This window comes from Globicephala melas, chromosome 4 (genome assembly GCF_963455315.2).
Source record: "Globicephala melas chromosome 4, mGloMel1.2, whole genome shotgun sequence".
Classification (NCBI taxonomy): domain Eukaryota; kingdom Metazoa; phylum Chordata; class Mammalia; order Artiodactyla; family Delphinidae; genus Globicephala; species Globicephala melas.
Genome location: NC_083317.1, coordinates 52,330,575 through 52,354,431, shown reverse-complemented (window position 1 = coordinate 52,354,431; position 23,857 = coordinate 52,330,575). Strand labels below are relative to the sequence as shown.

Genomic DNA, 23,857 nt, shown 5'->3' with positions numbered 1-23,857 from the left:
GGAAGGACACTACCTAATGATCAAGGGATCAATCCAACAAAAAGATATAACAATTATAAATATATATGCACCCAACATAGGAGCACGTCAATACATAAGGCAACTGCTAAGAGCTATAAAAGAGGAAATTGACAGTAACACAATAATAGTGGGGGACTTTAACACCTCACTTACACCAATGAACAGATCATCCAAAATGAAAATAAATAAGGAAACAGAAGGTTTAAGTGACACAATAGACCAGATAGATTTAATTGATATTTATAGGACATTCCATCCAAAAATAGCAGATTACATTTCCTTCTCAAGTGCGCACAGAACATTCTCCAGGATAGATCACATCTTGGGTCACAAATCAAGCCTCAATAAATTTAAGAAAATTAAAATCATATCAAGCATATTTTCTGACCACAATGCTATGAGATTAGAAATGAATTATAGAGAAAACAACATAAAAACACAAACACATGGAGGCTAAACAATACATTACTAAATAACAAAGAGATGACTGAAGAAATCAAAGAGGAACTCAAAATATACCTAGAGACAAAAGACAATGAAAACACAATGATCCAAATCCTATGGAATGCAGCAAAAGCAGTTCTAAGAGGAAGGTTATAGTATAAAAGTGTACCTCAAGAAACAAGAAAAATCTCAAATAAAATATCTAATCTTACACCTAAAGGAAGTAGAGAAAGAAGAACAAACAAAACCCAAAGTTAGCAGAAGGAAAGAAATCATAAAGATCAGAGCAGAAATAAATGAAATAGAAACAAAGAAAGCAATAGGAAAGATCAATAAAACTAAAAGCTGCTTCTTTGAGAGGATAAACAAAAGTGATTAACCATTAGCCAGATGCATCAAGAAAAAGACGGAGAGAACTTAAATCAATAAAATTAGAAATGAAAAAGGAGAAATTACAACAGACACTGCAGAAATACAAAGCATCCAAAGAGACTACTACAAGTAACTCTATGCCAATAAAATGGACAACCTGGAAGAAATGGACAAATTCTTAGAAAGGTGTAACCTTCCAGACTGAACCAGGAGGAAATAGAAAATATGAACAGACCAATCAAAAGTAATGAAATTGACACTGTGATTAAAAATCTTCCAACAAACAGAAGTCCAGGACCAGATGGCTTCACAGGTGGATTCTATCAAACATTTAGTGAAGAGCTAACACCCATTGTTCTCAAACTCTTCCAAAAAATTGCAGAGGAAGGAAAATTCTCAAACTCATTCTATGAGGCCACCATCACCCTGATACCAAAACCAGACGAAGGTACTACAAAAAAAGAAAATTACAGACCAATATCACTGATGAATATAGATGGAAAAATTCTCAACAAAATACTAGCAAACAGAATCCAACAACACATTAAAAGGATCAAACACCATGATCAAGTGGGATTTATCCCAGGGATGCAAGGATTCTTCAATATATGCAAATCAATCAATGTGATACACCATATTTACAGACTGAAAAATAAAAACCATATGATCACCTAAATAGATGCAGGAAAAGCTTTTGACAAAATTCAACACCCATTTGTGATAAACAGTCTCCAGAAAGTGGGCATAGAGGGAACCTACCTCAACATAATAAAGGCCTTATATGACAAACCCACAGCAAGCATCATATTCAGTGGTGAAAAACTGAAAGCATTTCCTCTAAGATCAGGAACAAGACAAGGATGTCCACTCTCACCACTATTATTCAACATAGTTTTGGAAGTCCTAGCCACGGCAATCAGAGAAGAAAAAGAAATAAAATGAATAGAAATTGGAAAAGAAGAAGTAAAACTGTCACCGTTCACAGATGACATGATAATATACACAGAGAATCCTAAAGATGCCACCAGAAAACTACTAGAGCCAATCAATGAAATTGGTAAAGTTGCAGGATACAAAATTAATGCAAAGAAATCTCTTGCATTCCTATACACTAATGATGAAAAATCTGGAAGAGAAATTAAGGAAAAACTCCCATTTACCACTGCAACTAAAAGAATAAAATATCTAGGAATAAACCTACCCAGGGAGACAAAGACCTGTATGCAGAAAACTGTAGGACATTGATGAAAGAAATTAAAGATGATACCAACAGATGGAGAGATATACCATATTCTTGGATTGGAAGAATCAATATTGTGAAAGTGACTATACTACCCAAAGCAATCTACAGATTCAATGCAATCCCTATCAAATTACCAATGGCATTTTTTATGGAACTAGAACAAATAATCTTAAAATTTGTATGGAAACACAAAAGACCCTGAATAGCCAAAGCAGTCTTGAGCGAAAGAAATGGAGCTGGAGAAATCAGACTCCCTGACTTCAGACTATACTACAAAGCTACAGTAATCAAGACAATATGGTACTGGCACAAAAACAGAAACATAGATCAATGGAACAAGATAGGAAGCCCACAGATAATCCCACACACCTATGGCCAACTAATCTATGACAACGGAGGCAAGGATATACAATGGAGAAAAGACAGTCTCTTCAATAAGTGGTGCTGGGAAAACTGGACAGTTACATGTAAGAGAATGAAATTAGAACACTCCTTAACACCGTACATAAAAAGAAACTCAAAATGGATTAGAGACCTAAATGTAAGACCAGACACTATAAAACTCTTAGAGGAAAACATAGGAAGAACACTCTTTGACATAAATCATGGCAAGATCTTTTTTGATCCACCTCCTAATGTAATGGAAATAAAAACAAAAATAAACAAATCGACGTAATGAATCTTCAAAGCTTTTGCACAGCAAAGGAAACCATAAACAAGAAGAAAAGACAACCCTCAGAATGGGAGAAAATATTTGCAAATGAATCATCGGACAAAGGATTAATCTCCAAAATATATATATAGCTCATGCAACTCAATATTAAAAAAACAAACAACCCAATCCAAAAATGGGCAGAAGACCTAAATAGATATTTTTCCAAAGAAGACATACAGATGGCCTAGAAGCACATGAAAAGCTGCTCAATGTCACTAATTATTAGAGAATTGCAAATCAAAACTACAATGAGGTATCACCTCACACCAGTTAGAATGGACATCATCAGAAAATCTACAAACAACAAATGCTGGAGAGGGTGTGGAGAAAAGGGAACCCTCTTGCACTGTTGGTGGGAATGTAAATTGATACAGTCACTAAGGAGAACAGTATGGAGGTTCCTTAATAAACTAGAAATAGAATCACCATATGACCCAGTAATGCCACTACTGGGCATATACCCAGAGAAAACCATAATTCAAAAAGACACATGCACCCCAAATATTCATTGCAGCAGTATTTACAGTAGCCAGGTCATGGAAGCAACCTAAATGCCCACCTACAGACGAACGGATAAAGAAGATGTGGTACATATATACAATGGAATATTACTCAGCCATAAAAGGAACGAAATTGGGTCATTTGTTGAGACGTGGATGGATCTAGAGACTGTCATACAGAGTGAAGTAAGTCAGAAAGAGAAAAACAAATATCGTATATTAACGCATATATGTGGAACCTAGAGAAATGGTACAGATGAACCAGTTTGCAGGGCAGAAATTGAGACACAGATGTAGAGAACAAACCTATGGACACCAAGGGGGGAAAGTGGCATGGGGGTGGGGGTGGGGGTGTGATGAATTGGGTGATTGGGATTGTCATGTATACACTGATGTGTATAAAATTGATGACTAATAAGAACCTGCTGTATAAAAATAAATAAAACAAAATTCAAAAATTATAAACAAACAAATAAATAAAATAAAATAAAGCATGGACTATAAGAAGCTCTTGTAATAGTAATGATTAAAGCAACCCACTTCTATTTTGTCAATTCTTACATTTATAACATTATAAACTCTCAGGAAAATACAGAATAAGCTATATGGCTATACTTGAGCGTAACAAGAAGAAATTAGAAACTGAAGGAAAGTTGACCCCTATACTGGGTGAGCTCTACTTTTGCATAAGTTTTCCTCTGAGGGCATCTCCCATTTGCAGAGGCATAGGCTAACTAGAACTAAACCTTGAAATCAAGGGTAATAAAATCTCAAAAAAGGAGAGAGCCAAAGAGTGGTGAGGAGCCCAGATTTGTGTGTAAACTACACAAATGATCTCTAAACTGCATGTGTGGAAGAAATTTCATGTAGCCCAGAAGAAAGCAACACCTGGAAAGCTTAAAAACCTGACATAGATTTTAGCTGTTACCCATACAGAGGAGACAGAGTTTGTAGTTGAACCTCACCAAGCCAGGAGTTATTGGCAATCATGTCAATCTTTCTATTGAAATCCCAGAAAAACTTAGTAAAGACTATGTGTCAAGATTCAGCATTCACCCTGAGACAGATGTGAAATATAAAATGTAACAGTAACTGTGACATGATCAAGGAAATCAGCCAGTAATCTAATTCTCTGCCAGAAAAGACAATCCATATCCTTTAGCCTATACAGTAGAACCTAGGATCTCTACAACATATCACCAAACAAAGAATAGTTATGAATAAGAAGTTACCACACATAAAAATGAAGAGTAAAATAATGTAACACAAAGCCCAGAGAATATCCTTGGATAATAGAGACTGGAAATAACAGTTAAGAACTTTAAATCAGTATTACATAACATGTTCAATGACTTAAAGAAAAGTGTGGTAACAATGAGAGAACAGATAGAAATCTCAGTACTGAAAATGTAAACGAAAGTAATTCTACAACTTAAAACCACAATATTGAAAATTAACAATTCACTAAATTATCTTATCACCAGATTGGAGGTGCAGAATAAAGACTCAGTGAACGTAAGGACAAAAAATATAAATTATATATTCTAAAAAATTGAGAGAAAAATAATAGAAATAAAAGAAGCAAATCCTCAGTGACCTGTGGGACAATAGTGAGCAATCTAACAAATGTGTAATTGGAGTCCCAGTAGGAGAAGCAAAAGAGAATTGCGGCATAAAATATATTTGAAGAAACAATGAAAAATATTCCTAGATTTGTTGACGTCCATTAACTTGCATCCAAAATGGTCAGCAGCTCCCAAGGAGGAATGATAAAAAGAAAAACACATCTAATTACATCATACTGAAAGTAACTGAAAGCAAATATAAAGACAATGATTTGAAAGTAGCCGTAGAAAATTTGTTCAGGGGAACAATGACATGAAAAGCAGCTGATGTCTCATCAAGAAAACAATGCATAACAAAGTTAATTCAACATCTTTAAAATGCTGGGAAAAAACCCTCAAACTAGAATTTTATATCTAGTAAAAATATATTTTAGTCAAAAGCAAAATAAAGACATGTTAAATTGAATAAAAGAAAACTGGGAAAAATTATCACTAGCAGACCTGTGCTAAAAGAAGTATTAAAGAAAGTTCTTTGGTTGAAGGAAAATGATACTGGATGGAAACTCAGATATATAAGAAAGAATGAATATAGATTGTATATGTGCTAAAATATAAAATACTATTAAAATTTTTTTACAAAGACAACCAACTATTTAATGCTATATATATCCCATTATATACGACCTTTGAAAAATTGTATTTTCATTTAACCTCTTCCATCTTTTTTGCTCTTGTTGTCATATCCATTACAACTGCATACATTATAAACCTCACACTACAATTATATGGAGGAGGATAAATGAAGTTATAATGTTTTGGGGTTTTAGATTATTACATAAGTTGACTGTTATAAACTGAGTTCTTATTGAAATTCCTAGAGCAACCACAATAAAAGAATACAAAGACATATAGTTAAAAGGCCAGTAGATAAATTAAAATGTAATACTAAAACTTATTGGAGTGTCTCAAAAGAAGGCAGGAAAAGAGAAACAGAGGACAACTAGAAAACAATTAGGGAGCTGGTGGTCTTAAATGTAAATATATCAATAATTAAGTAAAATGTGACTTGGCTAAATCCTCCAATTATAAAGTAAAAATTGTCAGACTATAATAAACAATCAAGACTCAACTACATGCTGTATACAAGGGGTTAAGATTTTTCTGAAAGGTCCGGATAGTAAATATCTTAGTCTTGTAGGCCACATGGATTTGTTTCAACTCTTCTGGCTTTGCAGCATAAAACAACACAGGTAACATGTAAAGAAATGGGCACGGCTGTGCTACCATAAAACTTTATTTATGAAATTAAGCAGCAGCCTGGGAGTCATAGTTTGATCAGTCTCTCTGTACATGAGATGCACTTTAAATATAAAGAAATAACTGAAAATAAAAGGGTAGAAAAAGATACACATGTACACTGTAAGCATATGAAAACAGTATGGCTATATTAATATCTGACAATGTAAAATTCAACACAAGGAGTATTACAACCATAATGAGAGACATTTAATAATTATAACAGGTTCAATACATAAGCAGGTCACAACAATTGTTAGTGTATGTTCCTAATGAAAGCCTAAAGCAAAAAGTGACAGAACTAAAGGGAGAAATAGCCAAATATACAATATTAGAGAATTTAACAGATCTTTCTCAGTAGCTGATAGGGTAAATGGACTAAAATTCAGTAAGCATGATCATAATGAAATAACTAGTACTGGGCTAGCTCTAGTACTGGAAATGTATGCTTGTAACCTTCTTATCAGTGCATTATATGTGAAGTGATTTCATATAATTTGAAAAAAATCTATAAGAATAAGAGGATTTAAACAAACTATTATCTACTTTAACATAATATACTATAGAACACTCTACCCATCAGCCACCATACAAGTATTTTCAAGTGTTGAGTAGCATCCACCTGGAAATACTGCATGCCTGCATGCTAGGCCAAAAAAAAAACAAAAACAAAAACAAAAAAAACCTCAATGCATTCAAAAGACTAAAAGCATACAGACTAGGCTGTCTGAACAAAATGGAATTAGATGAGAAATGTTTTGAAGTTAATAGAGTTCTAGTTACATGGCTCCAAAGTAGAAACCACAAGAGGAATATAAAAATATTTTGAACTGAGTAAATATGAAAATATAACATACTGAAATTTGTGGAATGCAGCTAACCCATTGCTGAGAGGGAGATTAAAATTTTAAAAGCTTAAGTTATAAAAAAAGAAATGCTAACATCAGTGATCTAAATTTTTCATTTACTTCATGAAATTAGAGAAAGAAGAGCAAGTCAAACTCTAAATAACTAGAAGAAAGAAAATAGTAATGACAAGAGCAGAAAAAAATTTAAATTGACAATAAGCAATAGAAACAAAAACAAAGCAAAAAGTTAGTTATTTGAAATCATCAAGAAAATTGAAAGCTCCCTAAAAAGATGATACATGATATATGATATATGATAAAGGAACAAAACATAAATTAAGAAAATTACAGAACAATATTCCTCATGAATGTAGACAAAAAAATCCTTAATGAAACATTGGCAAATAGTATCCATCAATATATATATAAATTATGATACATCATAATAGAGTGGGATTTTTTCCAGGAATGCAAGATTGGCTTAACATTCAATCATCAATCAATGTAACTTACCATTGTATCAGAATAAAAAATATGAGAAAACAATATGATTATTTTTAGAAATAATGTAGATACAGATAGAATATAATATAGATGTAGATATAGAAATGGCATTTGAGAAAATTCAACAATGATTTGTTATAGAAACTCTTAGTAATCTAAGAATATTAAAAAATTTCTTCAACCTGTTAAAGGACATTGTGTTGGAAGGAATTTGGCCTTGCCCAAAGAGAGGTCTGGCCTTCGTGCTCAGTTCCTGGGAGATAATCTCTAAATAGTTAGAATTTTCTGAGTGATAAGAGTGGCTTTCTTATTTGTGGGGGGCTTCTTGGATCACACCTGATAGTTTATGCTGAGGAGATGTCTCAGGGCAGGGCCATCAACACCCAATCATCTTGGGGTGGAGACTGGCCACACCTGAAAGAACAATCATACAGTTTAGGATGGGGGCTTTGGGCCATTTGATATCAGCCTGACATCTGGGGAAGGGAGAGGCTGGAGATTGAGTTCAACCACATGGATAATTAATCAATCAATCATGCCCATGTAATGAAGTCTCAACAAAAACTTTGGACACCAAAGTTCAGGTGAGCTTCTCAGATCAGCAATACTCCATGCTTTTGCCACTCATTGAGGCCAGTAGCGTAACAGGTCCCTGAGGACAAAGGAAACTTCACATTTAGAATCCTCCCAGACTCTGCCCTGCACTTCTCTTCTCTTAGTCAATTTTAATGTATCCTTTACTTGTCATGAATATAACCATGAGTTCTGTGAGTATTCTAGCAAATTATCAAACCTGAGCTTGAGTTGATAGCAGAAATGAGGGTAGTCTTATGTGAACTCTTCTCTCTAACTATGTATTTGGACCCTAACTCCTTGCAGCTGGAGTCAGAAGTCTTGGGCAGACATGGCAGTCTGGAGGACACTACCCTTAACTAACTCTGAGTAGGGAAATATGAAAAACGTACAGCTAATATCATACATAATGGCAAATACTGAACAATTCAATCTCTAAGATTGAGAATATGTAAAGATGTCTGCTCTCCACATTTCTATTCAACATTGTATTGAAAGTCTCTATGAGGGCAAAAAAATAAATAAAAAGCATATGAAATGGAAGAAAAGAAGTAACATTATTTCTATTTGCAGATAAAATGATTGTTTTCATAGAAATCTTAAGGAATTCACAGAACAACTAACAGAACAAGTGAATTTAGGAAGATGGTTGTATGCATTTCAACAGCAAAAATTAATTATATTTCTATATACTAATATTAAAATGGAAAATAAAACTCACAGAATAATTGCATTTATAATAGCTGCAAAGTACATAAAACATAAGAATGAACTTTGTAAGACACATCAACTGTCTACATTAAAATTTATAAAATATTGCTAAGAAAAAAAGGAAAATATTTAAGTAAATGGAGAGATATAGGATGGTCATGGTTTGGAAGACTAAATATTTTTAAGATGTTAAGTATATCCAAACTTATCTAGAAATTCAAAGCAACCATAGTCTCACAAAGCTTTAAAAATTGGGGTGGGGGGGAGGTAGAAAGTAACGTTGCTCAAGTTTATATGGAAACACAAAGATATAAAATTACTAACACAAGCAGAACATCAAAGTTGAAGGACTATTATGATGATGAGGATGAAGATGAGGATGACAAATATGCCAAGGCCAAAAGGAAGTTTTTTAACCAATGGTGCTAGAATGACTTGATATGTATATGCTATATATATATATATAGCATAAAACAAGCAAATAAACTAACTTTATCTTGCACCACACACAAAATAGCAGATATATACTCAAATGTAAAACTATAAAATTTCTAGAAAAAGACATAGAGAAATATCTTTTCCACTTTGGAATAAGCAAAGATTTTGTAGAGTGGACACGGAAAGAGGTAAATATAATAGGAAAAAATTGATAAGTTGTTATTCATCAAAATTAAAAACTGCTCATCAAAAGACAGCATTAAGAAAAGAATAATCAAACCACAGACTTCGGCAACATATTTACAATATATAACAAAGGTTTTTGATATAGAATATGTAAAGAACCCTTACAGAGCAATTACATACGACAAATAACAATAAAATCATAGGCAAAAGATTTGAATAGTCGCTGTACAAAAGAAGCTCACCAATAAGTACATGGAGCTTAAAATCATTAGGTCTCAGGGAAATGCAAGTTAAACCCAAAATTAGATATCATTTCACACCTCCTAGAATGGCTAAAATTAAACAGAACAACACCACCAAATTTATGCAAAGATGTAAAAGAACTGAAACTTTATATATTGCTGGTGGGGCTGCAAATAGGACAACTACTTTGAGAAAGCTGTTTGGCAATTTCTCATGAACAAGTATCTACCCTACAGCCTAGCAGTTCCATTTCTAGGTATTTGCCCAAGAGAATGAAAACATATGCCCACGAAAAATGCTTATATAGAAAGTTGGTTTTAGCCATATTATTCATGACAGCCCATACTGGCTTGAAACTATCCAAGTGTCCATAGATAAGAGAATGGATTAAAATAATGTGATATATTCTAACAACGGACCACTACTCAGCAATTCTAAACAATTAAATCATTAATACATGTATTGATATCTCAGAAACACTGTGTTAAAGGAAAGAAGTCAGATACGAGTACATTCTGTATAGTTCCATTTATATTAGGTTCCAGATTAAGAAAACATAATCTCTGGTGATAACAATCAGCATAGTGGTTGCCTAAGGGAAAAAGGATGGCAGGGCTGGACAGGAAGGAATTCCAAGGGAACTTTCTGAGGTGATGGGATGCTCTATATCATGACTGGAGTAATGGTTACAAAGGTATATAAATTTATCAAAACAGATTTAATTGCATATTTAATGTAAGCGAGTTTTACCTTAATATAACAACATTATACAGCGAAAAGCTAAAGCATGATCCTTATGGCCAGGGAGTGAAAGAACCAGGCAAAAAGTACAATGAGAATCTGGATACCTTTTCCATTTCCAATACTACTTACTTTCTAGGTGGATTTAGTATTTGTCTAGGGATGAAAAGTGGTTTCTGTGATTTTACCAAATTCTGTCAAATAAAAGAAGGAGGTATTCAGAGGAAAGGAGTAATTAGAATTCCCTCGAAGGAATTCTGTGGTATTCAGGGCAAATCATAATATCTTTCAGCATACCTTTCAGGTAAAATCAGGCTAAGAATCACTGCTCTCAGTCTGGCATTACAAAAAAGCGTTTGTTAAGAGCAACATGAAACATATTTGTAGAATAAGAGCTGAATAACTTCAAACTGATATTTTTCTTATTTTAAAGTTACAAAACAAAAGTAAAAACAATCTCCCTTCTTTTCTTAATTTCACTCTCCAAAATCATAACTGCTAACACTCTTATAATGCCTTAATGTGCCAGGCACTGTTCTAAGTGCTGCATAGGTATTAAATTATTTTAGCCTTAGGATATCTCTGTTTTACATTGAGACTAATAAACTTGCTTGTGGTCATAGAGCTAGCAAGTAGCAAAACCAGGATTCAAGCTCCAGCAGTCTGGCTTCCCAGTCCTGTTCCAAGTTATACAAATAAGCTAAGTGTTAACCACTGTGAAATGTACTAAATAGAAATAAAAATAGTGTTGCTGCTGGGGGAAGGGGTATTCACTGAGTCTATGTATATAAGATTTACTTGGAACTTTTAATGAATTTCTCCATTTTTGTTACTGAGAGTCCACTCTCTCTTGCAGGGAAAAGCCTCTAAAAATTATTCTGATTACTTTTGGGCTCAGTTTTGAGATTGATGTGGTAAAAATAATATAATTTTATGGAAGTGTCCTTTTTAATTTGGGGAAATTTCAGAGATTTGAAAGCAGGTTAGATTTCCATCTACTACTGGAAGAGAACAAAAATTTATTTAAACCATTCCCTTTAGCAATATTTTCAGTCAACATTTTTTTTTCAGTCAACTGATTTGAGGGATGAGTTTAAGGCATTAATAAAGAACGAGCACTTGGGTTAAAATAAAAATTGTTACAATTATTTGTCTTAAATGTTCTCAATCAGTCAGCTTTTTTTATAACTTTAAAATCAGATAAAATTTAAATAATAGAATCACAATAAATTAATATTGGAAGACTCTCTAATTAGTGAGGCAGAGAGAAGAGTCTTGACCTTGGGGTCAGTGAGTCTGGGTTCTCATCCTCATGTGTCAAGACTTAGCTGCAAGTCCCTGGACAAGTCCCTCCTCTTAAGATGCTTGCCCTTCTGTAAATAGGGGACAATAGGATCTACTCACAGGGCTGGTGTGAGGATAAATGTATAGTGTATGTGAAAGACCCCAGCAGGTGACAGGGACTCACAAAACTGATGGTGAGTAACGGACAGCTGCCCAGGCCACATAGCTACTGAGTGGCCAAAGGGAGTTCAGTCCTCGCTCTCAACTCCCCTTCTGTGTTATTTCTGTAAGTGCAGGGCTATTAAAGGTTCAAGTTGCTTTTAAATAACTTTTTAGAAGATTCTTAAACATTTTTGTGAGATTTTCCCCAGTACCATAAACTTGTTTCTAGATCTCCTTGAAAGGAAGTAGGGAACTAATCTAGTAGTGTCTTCTAAGTGTGCCTTTATTTATTTATTTAATTTTTTCGGTACGCGGGCCTCTCACTGTTGTGGTCTCTCCCATTGTGGAGCACAGGCTCCTGACGCGCAGGCTCAGCGGCCATGGCTCACAGGCCCAGCCGCTCCGCAGCATGTGGGATCTTCCCGGACCGGGGCACGAACCCGTGTCCCCTGCATCGGCAGGTGGACTCTCAACCACTGCGCCACCAGGGAAGCCCAGTGTGCCTTTATTTTAATGCTTCAGAGTTGCTAAGAGACTGGATGGAGGTGTTATTAATGCTACAGTAGAGATCATACTGCAGTATATAAATGTATCAAATCAACATGTGGTTCACCTTAGATTTATACATTGTTATACGTCAATTATATCTCAGCTAACAAATAGGTTAGAGGGGGATGAAGGAGATAGGAAAAGTGAAGGAGGATAGGAGTTGCACACATAACCAGTACATCACAATCCTGGAATGCGGTGTCATTTGAAAAGATACATAAAGTGTTATAACAGAAATGTATATTTGGAAAATAAAAACAATACCCCTGTAAAATAATTCACACATGAAAGAGTTCATAAGACTTTAGGTTTCCCAAGTGTAGGCATATGTATAACAAATTTGAAAACTCAGAGGCAACATGAGGAATTATTATCACTTCCTCATTTAGAGGGGCATTTTCTGTGATTTCTCATTTATAGCATGCCTGAGACACAGCACAGAAGGGCACCAGGACTATGGGTATTTAAGACTGGGACCCTGGCGGTGTGGAATTGCCACTTTCAGCAAACCAGCCATTGATACCTGTGCAGGTAATTAGGGTCATACCCATGAGAATAGTTATTTTTCTTTCTTCCCTGGTCACAGCTCTCAGCAAAGTAAGTTTCCTCCTGGGCCAAGCTTAATAAAGAGCTAGAGGAGGAGAGGAGGGCTCTAACCACTGCATCTTAGAAAGACAGTTGTCAGCAATTTCTGGGTTTGAAGAAGGAAACAAAGAAGAATAAATAGTTGGACTTATTACAAGTTTCAATTTGATATCCTTAGCATTTCTAAGACTCTCCAAAGAAACTCTCCATTAAAATAGATTTCCTAATGTCTTCAGTGAAAAATAGAGAATGGCTTTCACTTGGGCAATAGTAAATATGGGAACCACCATTATGTAAAGTATCAGTAGATCAAAATAAATGTAACAGTACTGAATATGCATGAAAGCAGGATGCCACTGGCATGTATTCAGCATCATCGTTCAAAGTGTTTCCTTTAGGTGGGTAATGTGCTAACACAGCCTGGGCAGAGGCAGATGCTTGAGGAACAGGATTTCCCTTCACCTTTGAAACAATAATTAAACCAAACACATGAAATTAAAAAGAAATAAAGTGAAATGCTAGAAGAGATAAAAATTGAAAACATTATGTTTTGATGCTATCTCTTTCCTCTGGAAATGTTTCAGTTCACGTGTAGTAGGAGAGGGCAGGGCCATGAATGGTTCTGCCCTTTGGGTGGCCAATGACCTTGTGATTGACTAAAGGGGGACTCCAGCATTTCCACATTATCTTATTTCCCCTCTAGTCTCCCCTGTTATTTATGCTTTGATAGAATAATGGGGCATTTTCTTTTCTTCCTTCTTTTGGCTGCCTGCCAAGCTATGGGTAGGGAAGGAAAAAGAAACGAAAACTTGGATTAGCTTGACGTCTAATACAAGGTGAGAGGCCACATCAGCCCTGCACTTGAGAGCACACCCTTCCACCCCTAGCACTATATTAAATGCTAGCAGGCAATCAAAGTCAGAGACGAAGTTTTAATTCCAAAGAAGTCCTGGTGAGGCAGCAAAATATATTTGAAAGTTTATATGGGATATGGAATAAGATATTGCATGTGTTATCGTAGGCAGATTACACTCACTGAGCCTTAGATACTATGAAATATGGTTACCTTATTAAATTTACCTCATTAAAATTTGAGGATTTGAGTAAAAGTACAAAAAGAGAAGAAGATGCTTACATAGTAATAAATGAGGAAAGTCACTCAAAATGTGCTATAAATGGTCCTTCAGCACTATATTTTCAACTTATTCAGCAGGGAGTCTGAATAAGTTCCCTCATGGGAACATATATTTGATTTTAGACAGAGTATTGATTGGAAATAGAATTCAGTTAAAATCAACTTTCTTGCAAGATCCTGTTCCATATATTAAGAGATACTAATAAGAAGGGTTTTAGAAAGCCTTAATTTAACAGTATTTCTTGAAGTTTGGGGGTTATAGGCAGTCTTCTTTAGTCTTTTGCCAATTTAGGACTGTCTTTTTTTTTTTTTTCTAAGACAGTAGAATAGTAAAGCATTATAAAAGGCAAAACTGACAAAAGATATTTGTGATTTTTAGACTTCCATATTGCCTACATATTGTACAAAAACTTCATGAAAATAGTCATGAGTTCCACAGTTGCAAAAGATAAATCTCTTGGTAAACTTCCAGTATTCACACAATGTGTATTTTGAGATTACAAATGTCTGGTTAATGCTTACTTCCAGTTTAGTGATAAGAAGTATGGTGGTGGTCAAGGGTCTCTTAAATGCAACCAACCTAGAAATTATGGTTTTAATACAGTTCTGAATAAGTTTGTGGCTACATCATGCTACATTTTTCCTTTATCTTTGACTCTTTTAATTTTTCATTAGTTCTTGTAATATAAGATATGCAGGAGAGAATTTCGAACTCAAATAGTAACATTCAACTTCCTGCAGATATAAAAACAATGTTCAGAGAACAGGATGGAGAGAAAGGGAGTAAATAATTTAAAAAGTCATTGAATTATCTCTAGGTCTTTAATGTTTCCTATCTGTTAAACAACTAGATATGAACTGGGTTTAGTCAATTAGTACCTTTTGCCTGGAACTGTCAGTTAATACCCTACATACACAGGAAATGATTGGAGTCATCCATTCTCACTATCAAAATATCTCAAATTAAAAAAAAAAAAATTCCAGTGAGAAGTTATATGAATCAAAACAGCAGAGGAATCATGAGCCCTTATTCTGCAATGAATATACCATATCACAGTGTCAAGCACAACTGCTAAGCATATCCTTTCCATATTTAAAATAGATATAAAAATATGTATCTCATATTAATGGAATGGGGAGTGCATGTTATTTGAGTAGCCACTAGGTATGTTAACAAATGTATTCTTAAATTCTACTTGGGTATAAAAGATTGTTTCCCTCATTTCTCTCTCCACTGGCTTTTTAGATTGCCAATGCAAAGAACTAATATAATTGTGGCTCAAAGATGTTTGCAATAATGGGTGACTCACTAAGATTGTTGATGGTATTATTTTACAGGATGGTAGACACAAGGGTATATTTCTTTAGGTATCTGCGGAAAAAGTATGGACCATATCTTTATTAAAAATCTCTCATATCCACATAAAATGGTGATGAATTAAGCTAAGACAGAAATGAAACTCTCATATTGATTTGTAAAGGTGAAGTTATCTAGAAGAAAAAAAAAGAGAGTATAGTAGACCCAAAAATAGACTTAGCAATTCTTACCCTGAAGCACTTACTCTGGACACAGGTGTTAACAATAACTCATATAGCAAAAGTGCTTGCTTATCTCAGAGGGCAGTAGAAAGAATAACTAGTTAGAAATGTGAAGCACTTAGCAAATCTGAAAAGTTCTGCAAATTCTTAATGAAAACATTTTGATGCTTGGGGTAAGAATTGAAATTTATTATTTTGATTACCAATAATACTGACACTAGAAAAGCTGGTGCACTTTTCAATTAAATAACAGTTATTTAGACAAATGTTCATGTCAGATGGTAAAATAAGCACTTAATTTAATGAAGTACTTTAAAGGAAATGCATGAAGTCTTAACCCTTAACCTAAAGACACTATGAAGATAAATGTCCAGTATGTTTTTACCCATGATTTTAATTTTGTGTTACCGTATGGTAATGACAAATGACATAACCAAAAAAACAAAAAACACACACCCAATTTTTTTCTATTCATAGAAGGACAAACAGGGTATGATGAGACATTGGCAATCAGAATAGGATGATTAAGCATGCTGGGGGAGCTCCAAGAACTTAACATTCATTTGAACATAATGTAGAGGACTGCTGTTTATTTTTCAGCTCAATTCCAGGATACAGAGAAATTTTATTTTCATTCTTTTAAGAAATAAAATTACTTTGGAGTGCATCAGAAACCCTAAATAAATAAAACCAAAATACCCTAGAGGCCAAGCTGTTAGATTTGTGAGCACCTCACTGTGGATTATAAAGGTAGGATAAGATTTTGATAGTCAGGAAACACACACAGAGGAGAATTTCTGTAAGATAGATACCACCTCTGGGCAACTGTTTGCACTTCCTTTCTCTTACGTAGTACAGGCAATCTTCTAAATTTTCCATGGAAATCATGGGCACAAAGCAACATGAAGTGTTTGTAGGTAAAATTTTCGCTGAGAAAAAACCCACATTTTTTTATCAAGTGATAGTGCAGACTGTTCAAGATTGAGGACTGAAGTGCCAAGATTAGAACTGACTAGTGTGAGTGGACATGTATATCAACTACAACACACAACAGCAATGTGTTTCTGCCTTATGTGACTGAAAAAGAGAAAAAGTAAGGCATAACAAGAGAAAATAAGAACTACTAATTAAGCACTAAGATTCTAAAATATCACTGCCTTAAATCGAATATAATTATTCCTTACAACTGTGTAATCTCAAGCAAGTCATTTAACCATTCTTTGCCTTAGTTTTTTCCAATGTAAAATATGTATAATAAGAGTACCTACTTCAGAGATGGATTGTGAGAACGAAATATAACTCAGTACATGCTCACATCACGTGACTTTAAAAATTCTGAGCCACTGCCTCCATTTGATGGCAGCTCCATTCAAATATTACTTCACTGACATTTGTATATTCACAGGGTGAGATCATGGATCTGATTGAGTCTGTTTTTTCTTTTGATTTTCTTTTAAGTTAACTTACCTGAGTTGTTGAAAGGGGTTATATCAAGACATCAAGAAAATATAAAATAAAGTCTAAAGTTGCCACTAGCTATACATATCCCCTTGCAAAATTCAATTTCCTCATTTATTAGATACAGGAGTTTGAAACCCATGTTTGAAACCAGGGGTACACCACATAATCACCAATGGAACTTTTAAAAACTGCAATGCTAGAATTGCGTCTCTGACCAGTTGCATCTGAACCTAGGGTCAGAGCTGGGGCAATGAGGAATACTAGGCATGTGTGTATGTTAAGAATCTTCATTGGTCAACCGGATTTTCATTATAAACCACTGTTAGATGATTTGTGAGGTTGATACCATATGTATTATTTCATGACTCTAATAATCTTTAAACACCATCTAAATCATTTTTAAAGTAATCTTGGTACTTTGTCTAATCATTGTTTTAAAACTCAAGACAACATAATGATGACTTTTTCCCTGAATTAGATTCTTCTATGCAACAAAGTGACCTAAGTAGAATAGAGAAGTAGTGACAACAAGATGGCTCTACCTCACCAACACTTGCACTGCTGGCCAGACCTGTCACTGCAAAGATACCCAGCTGTCCCTGCAGGATGTACTCACCGCTTTTACTTAATCTCCAGCAACCTCAGCCGAACTGTTTAGAATGGCTGACTTTTAGGCACTACGTGCCTTTTAAAAATCTACCTAAGCATTGAAAAAAAATCAGATAATTGAATTCAGACCACTGGCTGAGAAAAATAAGGGGACACAGGTGAAATCACTCCAGGCCATGTCCTCAGTCTTGGTAATATAATCACAGTGAGCTGAAGACAAAACATGATCAGCCTGATTTGGGATATGTCTTTCCTATTATAGAAATTACATGCCCAGCTGAAATGAGCATAATGAACACACTGTATTTTCTCCCAGTGAAAGTCAATGAACAATGAACGTCTTTTTTCTACAACTTACTTTGATTTCTTCATGTACAGCCAATAGACGACACCAGCAACTAGGGCAGCGAGGAGGAGACCAACAACGATTCCCACAATTAGTTTTGCCTGGTCATTCACCTTTTCTTTGTTTTCATCTACAACAAAAAAGAAAAGCCCATGCAATTACAGACAATGCCAAGCATTTGTGAAAATACGTCAATCTAGTTATTATTTCTTATTAAAAATGACTGAGGCTCACTACTAAGAGTAACATGCAAACTTGTGCTTTTAAAGGATTAAAATTTTAGCATTCTTACTCTCTTGTCTCATTTGCTATTTTAATTCAAGTCAAAATTGTGACAGCTAAGAAAATTACTTATACAATGACACTTCATAAATCTTGAGCGGATAGTCAAGGAAGAAGAGTCGGCAGCATAGTACCTACCACTTATCTCGTCTGCCTCATCGTGTTCTGGAATACTTACTGAAATGAAAAATGTTAATATGAAATTAAAAACAAAATTTGTTGATATATGAAAGTCACCTTTACCATTATAGTATGATGTAAAAATACTCAAAGATAAAATATCTATTCTACAGCTAAGGGTAGAAAAAAATTTACACTTAATAGAGTGTGAACTTCCCTACAAAGAAATTCATCTTGTTTTAAAGAAAGGAGAGTAGTTAAAACTGCAAAGGTATTAATCTACCACAGATAACTTCACAACTGACAAGCTATAGTATTGATCTGAAATCCATATTGATTTCCCCACTATCTACCACCTTTTAATAGGACTTCTTTTTTAAGAGAAACAAGTTGCAGTGTATGAAATCTTCAATGTAGTGTTTCTCAACTTTTTTCCAATTTTCTGACCTCAATGGAGGAGATTTCATTTTCATCCTCTAGTGTCAGGGATTTACCACTAGAGACATTCTCAAAGTGGTAGGGGTGGAGGTTAAAACTGGGGACGTGGGCTTCCCTGGCGGCGCAGTGGTTGAGAGTCTGCCTGCCGATGCAGGGGACACAGGTTCGTGCCCCGGTCCGGGAGGATCCCACATGCCGCGGAGCAGCTGGGCCCGTAAGCCACGGCCACTGAGCCTGCGCGTCCGGAGCCTGTGCTCCGCAACGGGAGAGGCCACAACAGTGAGAGGCCCGCGTACCGCAAAAAAAAAAAAAAACACATCAAAACAAAACTGGGGACATCTCAGAGGTGAAGGGGCAATGTATGTTGATGCTTGTAAAAGCCCTCCAAGTGACTCTGATAGTGCCGTGCACCTGGCCCATGTTAAGGATTGTCACTGTGGTGGATTATCATCTAATATTAGACTAAATAAATATTCTTCTATGCACATGGGCTTGCATCAGAACTTCCAGTGATGTTTGTTAAAATGCAGATTCCTAGACCCCTCCTCATACATACTATATTGGAATTTCTCGGTGCTCAGTGAACTTGAAAATGACGGTATTAGATGTTGATCAAACCACTGCAAGGTCTAGAAAACCACTATTCGATGGGTTAGAATAAAAAGAGAGACTTGTGTTCAGGAAGAAAGGATAAGTTCTCTTTTTAGGTAGGACAAATCAATACTCGCTGAATTGAATTCAGAGAAGTCACTACTCCTATTTTAGAGTTATGTTCGTTTGGTTCTTTTCTCCTGTCAATCCAAAAGGCTTTTAAATTCCAGTCATATTCTGTTAAGGACCATTATCTTTAGATAATTATTTTCTCCTAGCTCCAGCTAATTCCTATCTAGTATATCTTTATCCTGCTAATGTCACATACAGGATTCCAACTGACTGAAGAATGAAGGTTTGGAGGGTCAGTTAGCATCTTGTCCAGAACTGAACCTCATTCTAAGCCAGCCCTGATTTAAGACGGACATGACAAAAAAAAGAATTACAGAATTGAAGATGAGAGATAATTTCAAATTAAATAAAGAAGCTGCTACTGGTATGTTTCCATTACTTGAGTTCAACATTGACAGATTTTTTTTGTCACTTTCTCTGAGATAATCTCATTTGTTTGTTTTTGTAACCTATGATTCAAATATGATATTCAAAAGCATCAATTTTTGAAACTAGATTTCAGGAATTCTGGTATCAGTTTTACTACCAACTTGCTGAACGACTTTAAGCATGTGGCATCCCTGTGCAAAATAAGAATAGGATAAATACTACAAAGAATTGAAATGCAAAATAATAGATTAAGGGGAATTAAAAAATTACCAAAATTAAAATTGTTACAGAAATGTTTTCAGATAATCTTTGAATTATCTGTACTCTGAACACAAAACATGGATTAAGTAAGAGCAACTTAGTCTTTATCCTCTGTTGATCTTGGAAATATTCCTGTACAAGATAAAGTCTCTGACCCATAAAACATGAAATGATTTAACTGTCAAGACAAGGATTGTACAAGAATGGATACCAGGAAAAAAGAAAAAAGAAGAACCTTATGATGATGATACCAAATGCAAAATAAATAAATAAAACTTACCATAATGCAGCACAGGAAGATGGAATTGAAGATTTTAAACTAATGAAGAATAACTTCAAATTTTCTTACATTTTTAATGCCAGAAATGAAATACTCACTAGCAGAGACATTCAAGGAGTTTACTGTTCTCTCCAGCTGGTTTTCTGCTGTGCAAGTTAATGTAACATTCTCTTCAGGGGAAATGATAATTTTACTATAATACCTGCCATTGATATAAGGAGATTCCTCTGTCTGGAAAAAGAAAAGGAAAATGGATTTAGAAATGGAAATGAATTAAAAACATGAGAAAGAGTAATATTGAATGAAATGGGATAGGTGTGGTGTTCTGTCGTGTTATCTGGTGTTCAAGGGTACATGTAAGGTCATAGATAAGACCAGTTTAGGTTTATAACCACAGCATGGAGGAAAAAGAGTAGTGAATCCATACCTGGATTTCTGTGTATGCTTCTATTATTAATTCTAATAATTAAATCAATTAAACTCTTCTTTTTCAATAGATGCTCAGGTTAGTCATTATTTTGACATGATAGTACCTGTCTCAAAATAATTAGTTAGAGATTAACTCATCACCAATTTTCTCCTAATAAACATGAATTTAATTCTATTTGTAAACTATGTCATTGTTCTTCACTACAGGGGTGAATCCCTTTATCTTAAGCCATGATATCTAAGTGCATATGTATGTATGGTTTTCTCATGGGAAAAAGACTATTTTTTTCCTCAATTTTCTTGAGCTAAATACAGAGGATAGGTTATTTTTTCAGTGACTGGTAAGTTCATTTGGTTTTTGTGAGGTATTAATGAGGATCATCACTGCCATTTAATTCCTTCAAACATAAGAGAAAATTCACTTTAATCTCTTCCCCAGGACATGACTCCTAAGTCCAACTCCACTAAAGCAAGCATGTACTTGTATTCTTTTCTGAGGCATATTATACACACCACATCCTGTATTGTTCTCAATGTGCTTTCTCCTCAACTACATCTTAAAGGCCTTGAGGACAGGAGAGAGCTTCATGCTTAGAGACATCATGGAGCCCCTGGGGTAGGGGTAGGGCACAAGTAACAGTAGTTGTAAAATAATAGATTCAGCATGTGATTGAGGAGGGAACAAATAAAAAATTATGGATGTATCAGCACAAACCTAGGACAAGAAAAATAACATATCACCTAGTGGGCCAGAATCAGTCCTTCTTGACAATGAAGAATGGCATTATTATTTTTATCCTCATAGTAAGTTCACCTGCTTCTCTTCTTTTCCATTTCTCACTAGTATTTTTCACATAACTTTCTCACTGAGTCTTTGTTTTTATTATGTTTATCTCTACAATACATTTGCTTATTTCTAGGATGGCCTTTTAAATCTTTGTATCTTTTTATTCATCAAATATTTACCAGATGCTTATTTTTCTATTTTCTTTGTTTGCATTACCCAGTACCAAAAGTTATTTTTGCTCTAATTATTACTAAATTGAACTAGAAAGAAAAAAGAATAGAAAAGAAACAGTCATTTTTTATGCCAAAAAATAGATGTGTACATTGTCAGCAATTCAGGTCTTTTTTCTGAAATCAAGAGCCTTTTTGTCCTCCTCAGGCATGTTCTCTTGCTTGTGTGTCCGCATCGCACTTAACCAAATCAGGAGGCATTTGCTTGTGTCCACTCCTTTGGGGACCTTCCATACTTGAGCTATGCAAATTTATATCCATCACCCATAGGTGAAAGAGCCAAAATTCACCTTGCTCTGTAAAACTACATTGCATAAGCTGGACCAGCAGCCCAACTTCCCCAGACAGAGAAAGAATGGACATTTTAACTTTATATTGAAACTCTGGTTTATGCATGCCTTCTCAGATTTCAACTGGGTCTGAAGCTGGGAAGAAGGCAGCACAGAAGGTTCAAACAATCAAATGGCACATCTGGGTATTCCTGAAGAGTCTTTAGGTGGCTGCACTGTGAAGACGGACATGAAGACTGTCTTAGAGAAAATGGAATTAACAAGTATGTCAGTAACTCAAGCTGACTGGCAATTTAATGGAATTACAGCTCTGAACTGTTAGTGATAGACCATATTCTCATCTTTGTGTGTGTGTGTGTGTCAAAGAAAATTAATGGTAGTGTTCATAAGTTCTTAGCCCTTTACTACTACCAACTAAAATGGTGTGACAAAGGTACAAATATTACTGTTTATTTTATGAATACTTTATGAATATTTTTGTTCAGCAGGAACCAACCTAGACACTATATATTTAGCTAGCCTTACTCTGGCCCTGGCACACGCAAATCAGACCATATGTTCACAGTATACTATGTTCTTCACCACAACCCAGGGCCCAGTTTCAAGAAGAAATAACACTTAATGTGCATAAGTAAGCAAAGTATAAGTGAGGCCACTTATACTCAGATGTGGAAGTTCATGATGCAGGAAAGCATATACCTTACTGCTTTAATCACCCAAGTTTCAGGAATTAATGATCATGGAACAACACTTAATTTATTTCCTTTTAAAAACAGATATTGACCACAACAAAATGATTCTTCCATTCTCCATGGCCCTATGATTTTAAATTTCTCTTTGAGTTATGGTCTTCCTTTGGGAAAATTAAGAAGTTAGCAAAAGCTTCTTCTGAAAATATACTGCAAATTTCATGTTGATAACAAGCTAGCCTACAGTTTAGGTACCTAAATAAAACCCCACATTGGACCAAGTTCAGCACATAACAAGAAGACAAATACTTGCTTGGTTTATGACGCTTCCACTGCCAGTAATTGTCCACTGTATAGCTGGCTTCGGAAAACCTTCCACATGGCAGATTATTGTTTTAGACAGTCCACTGGGATCAGTTTTCTTTGTCATTTTGATTTGAGGTTTTCCTAAAATGTCATTACACTTAAAATAAGATGTTGAACTGAGATCATAAAAGAAAGAGATATTAAATTCTCAAAGAAAAATTTAAATTGGTGCTCACGTATTTTATTACCTTCTACAATCAGAGTCAATGACTCTCTTTTCTTTAGTCCTTCAACCTCTTGCAGAGCAGTCTCACAGACATAGTTTCCAGCATCTTGATAATGGAGACTAGAAAATGATGGGCTAGATCGAAGCCTGATGTTATCCTGATTAAATAAAAAGTTAATTATGTTACATGGCACAATTATAACTCTCCATGTATTTATTACATAATAATGAAGCCCAAAATTATACTTCTGGGTCTAATGAAAATGAAAGCTTCTTTTTTTAACTTCAAATTCTTTCAAAAATAGATTTCTTTTTTCCTCTGTACTTTTAGAGTTAGACATATCAGAGTTTTACGTC

The 23,857-nt window shown here is 34.9% G+C and overlaps 1 protein-coding gene across 3 annotated transcripts in view; it reads right to left on the bottom strand.

Moving 5' to 3' along the window:
• Positions 1–23,857, bottom strand: part of ALCAM (activated leukocyte cell adhesion molecule) — a 197,811-nt gene that overhangs the window by 5,364 nt on the left and 168,590 nt on the right. For 2 of the 3 annotated variants that reach the window (XM_060298029.2, XM_060298031.1), the window contains exons 10-14: positions 23,523–23,658; positions 23,278–23,415; positions 20,642–20,770; positions 18,491–18,529; positions 18,083–18,200 (exon numbers count right to left, since the gene is read on the bottom strand). In XM_060298029.2, the coding sequence (XP_060154012.1) occupies positions 18,083–18,200; positions 18,491–18,529; positions 20,642–20,770; positions 23,278–23,415; positions 23,523–23,658 (560 nt within the window). The remainder of the gene's footprint in view (positions 1–18,082; positions 18,201–18,490; positions 18,530–20,641; positions 20,771–23,277; positions 23,416–23,522; positions 23,659–23,857) is intronic. The other variant, XM_060298030.1, reaches the window with a different exon arrangement.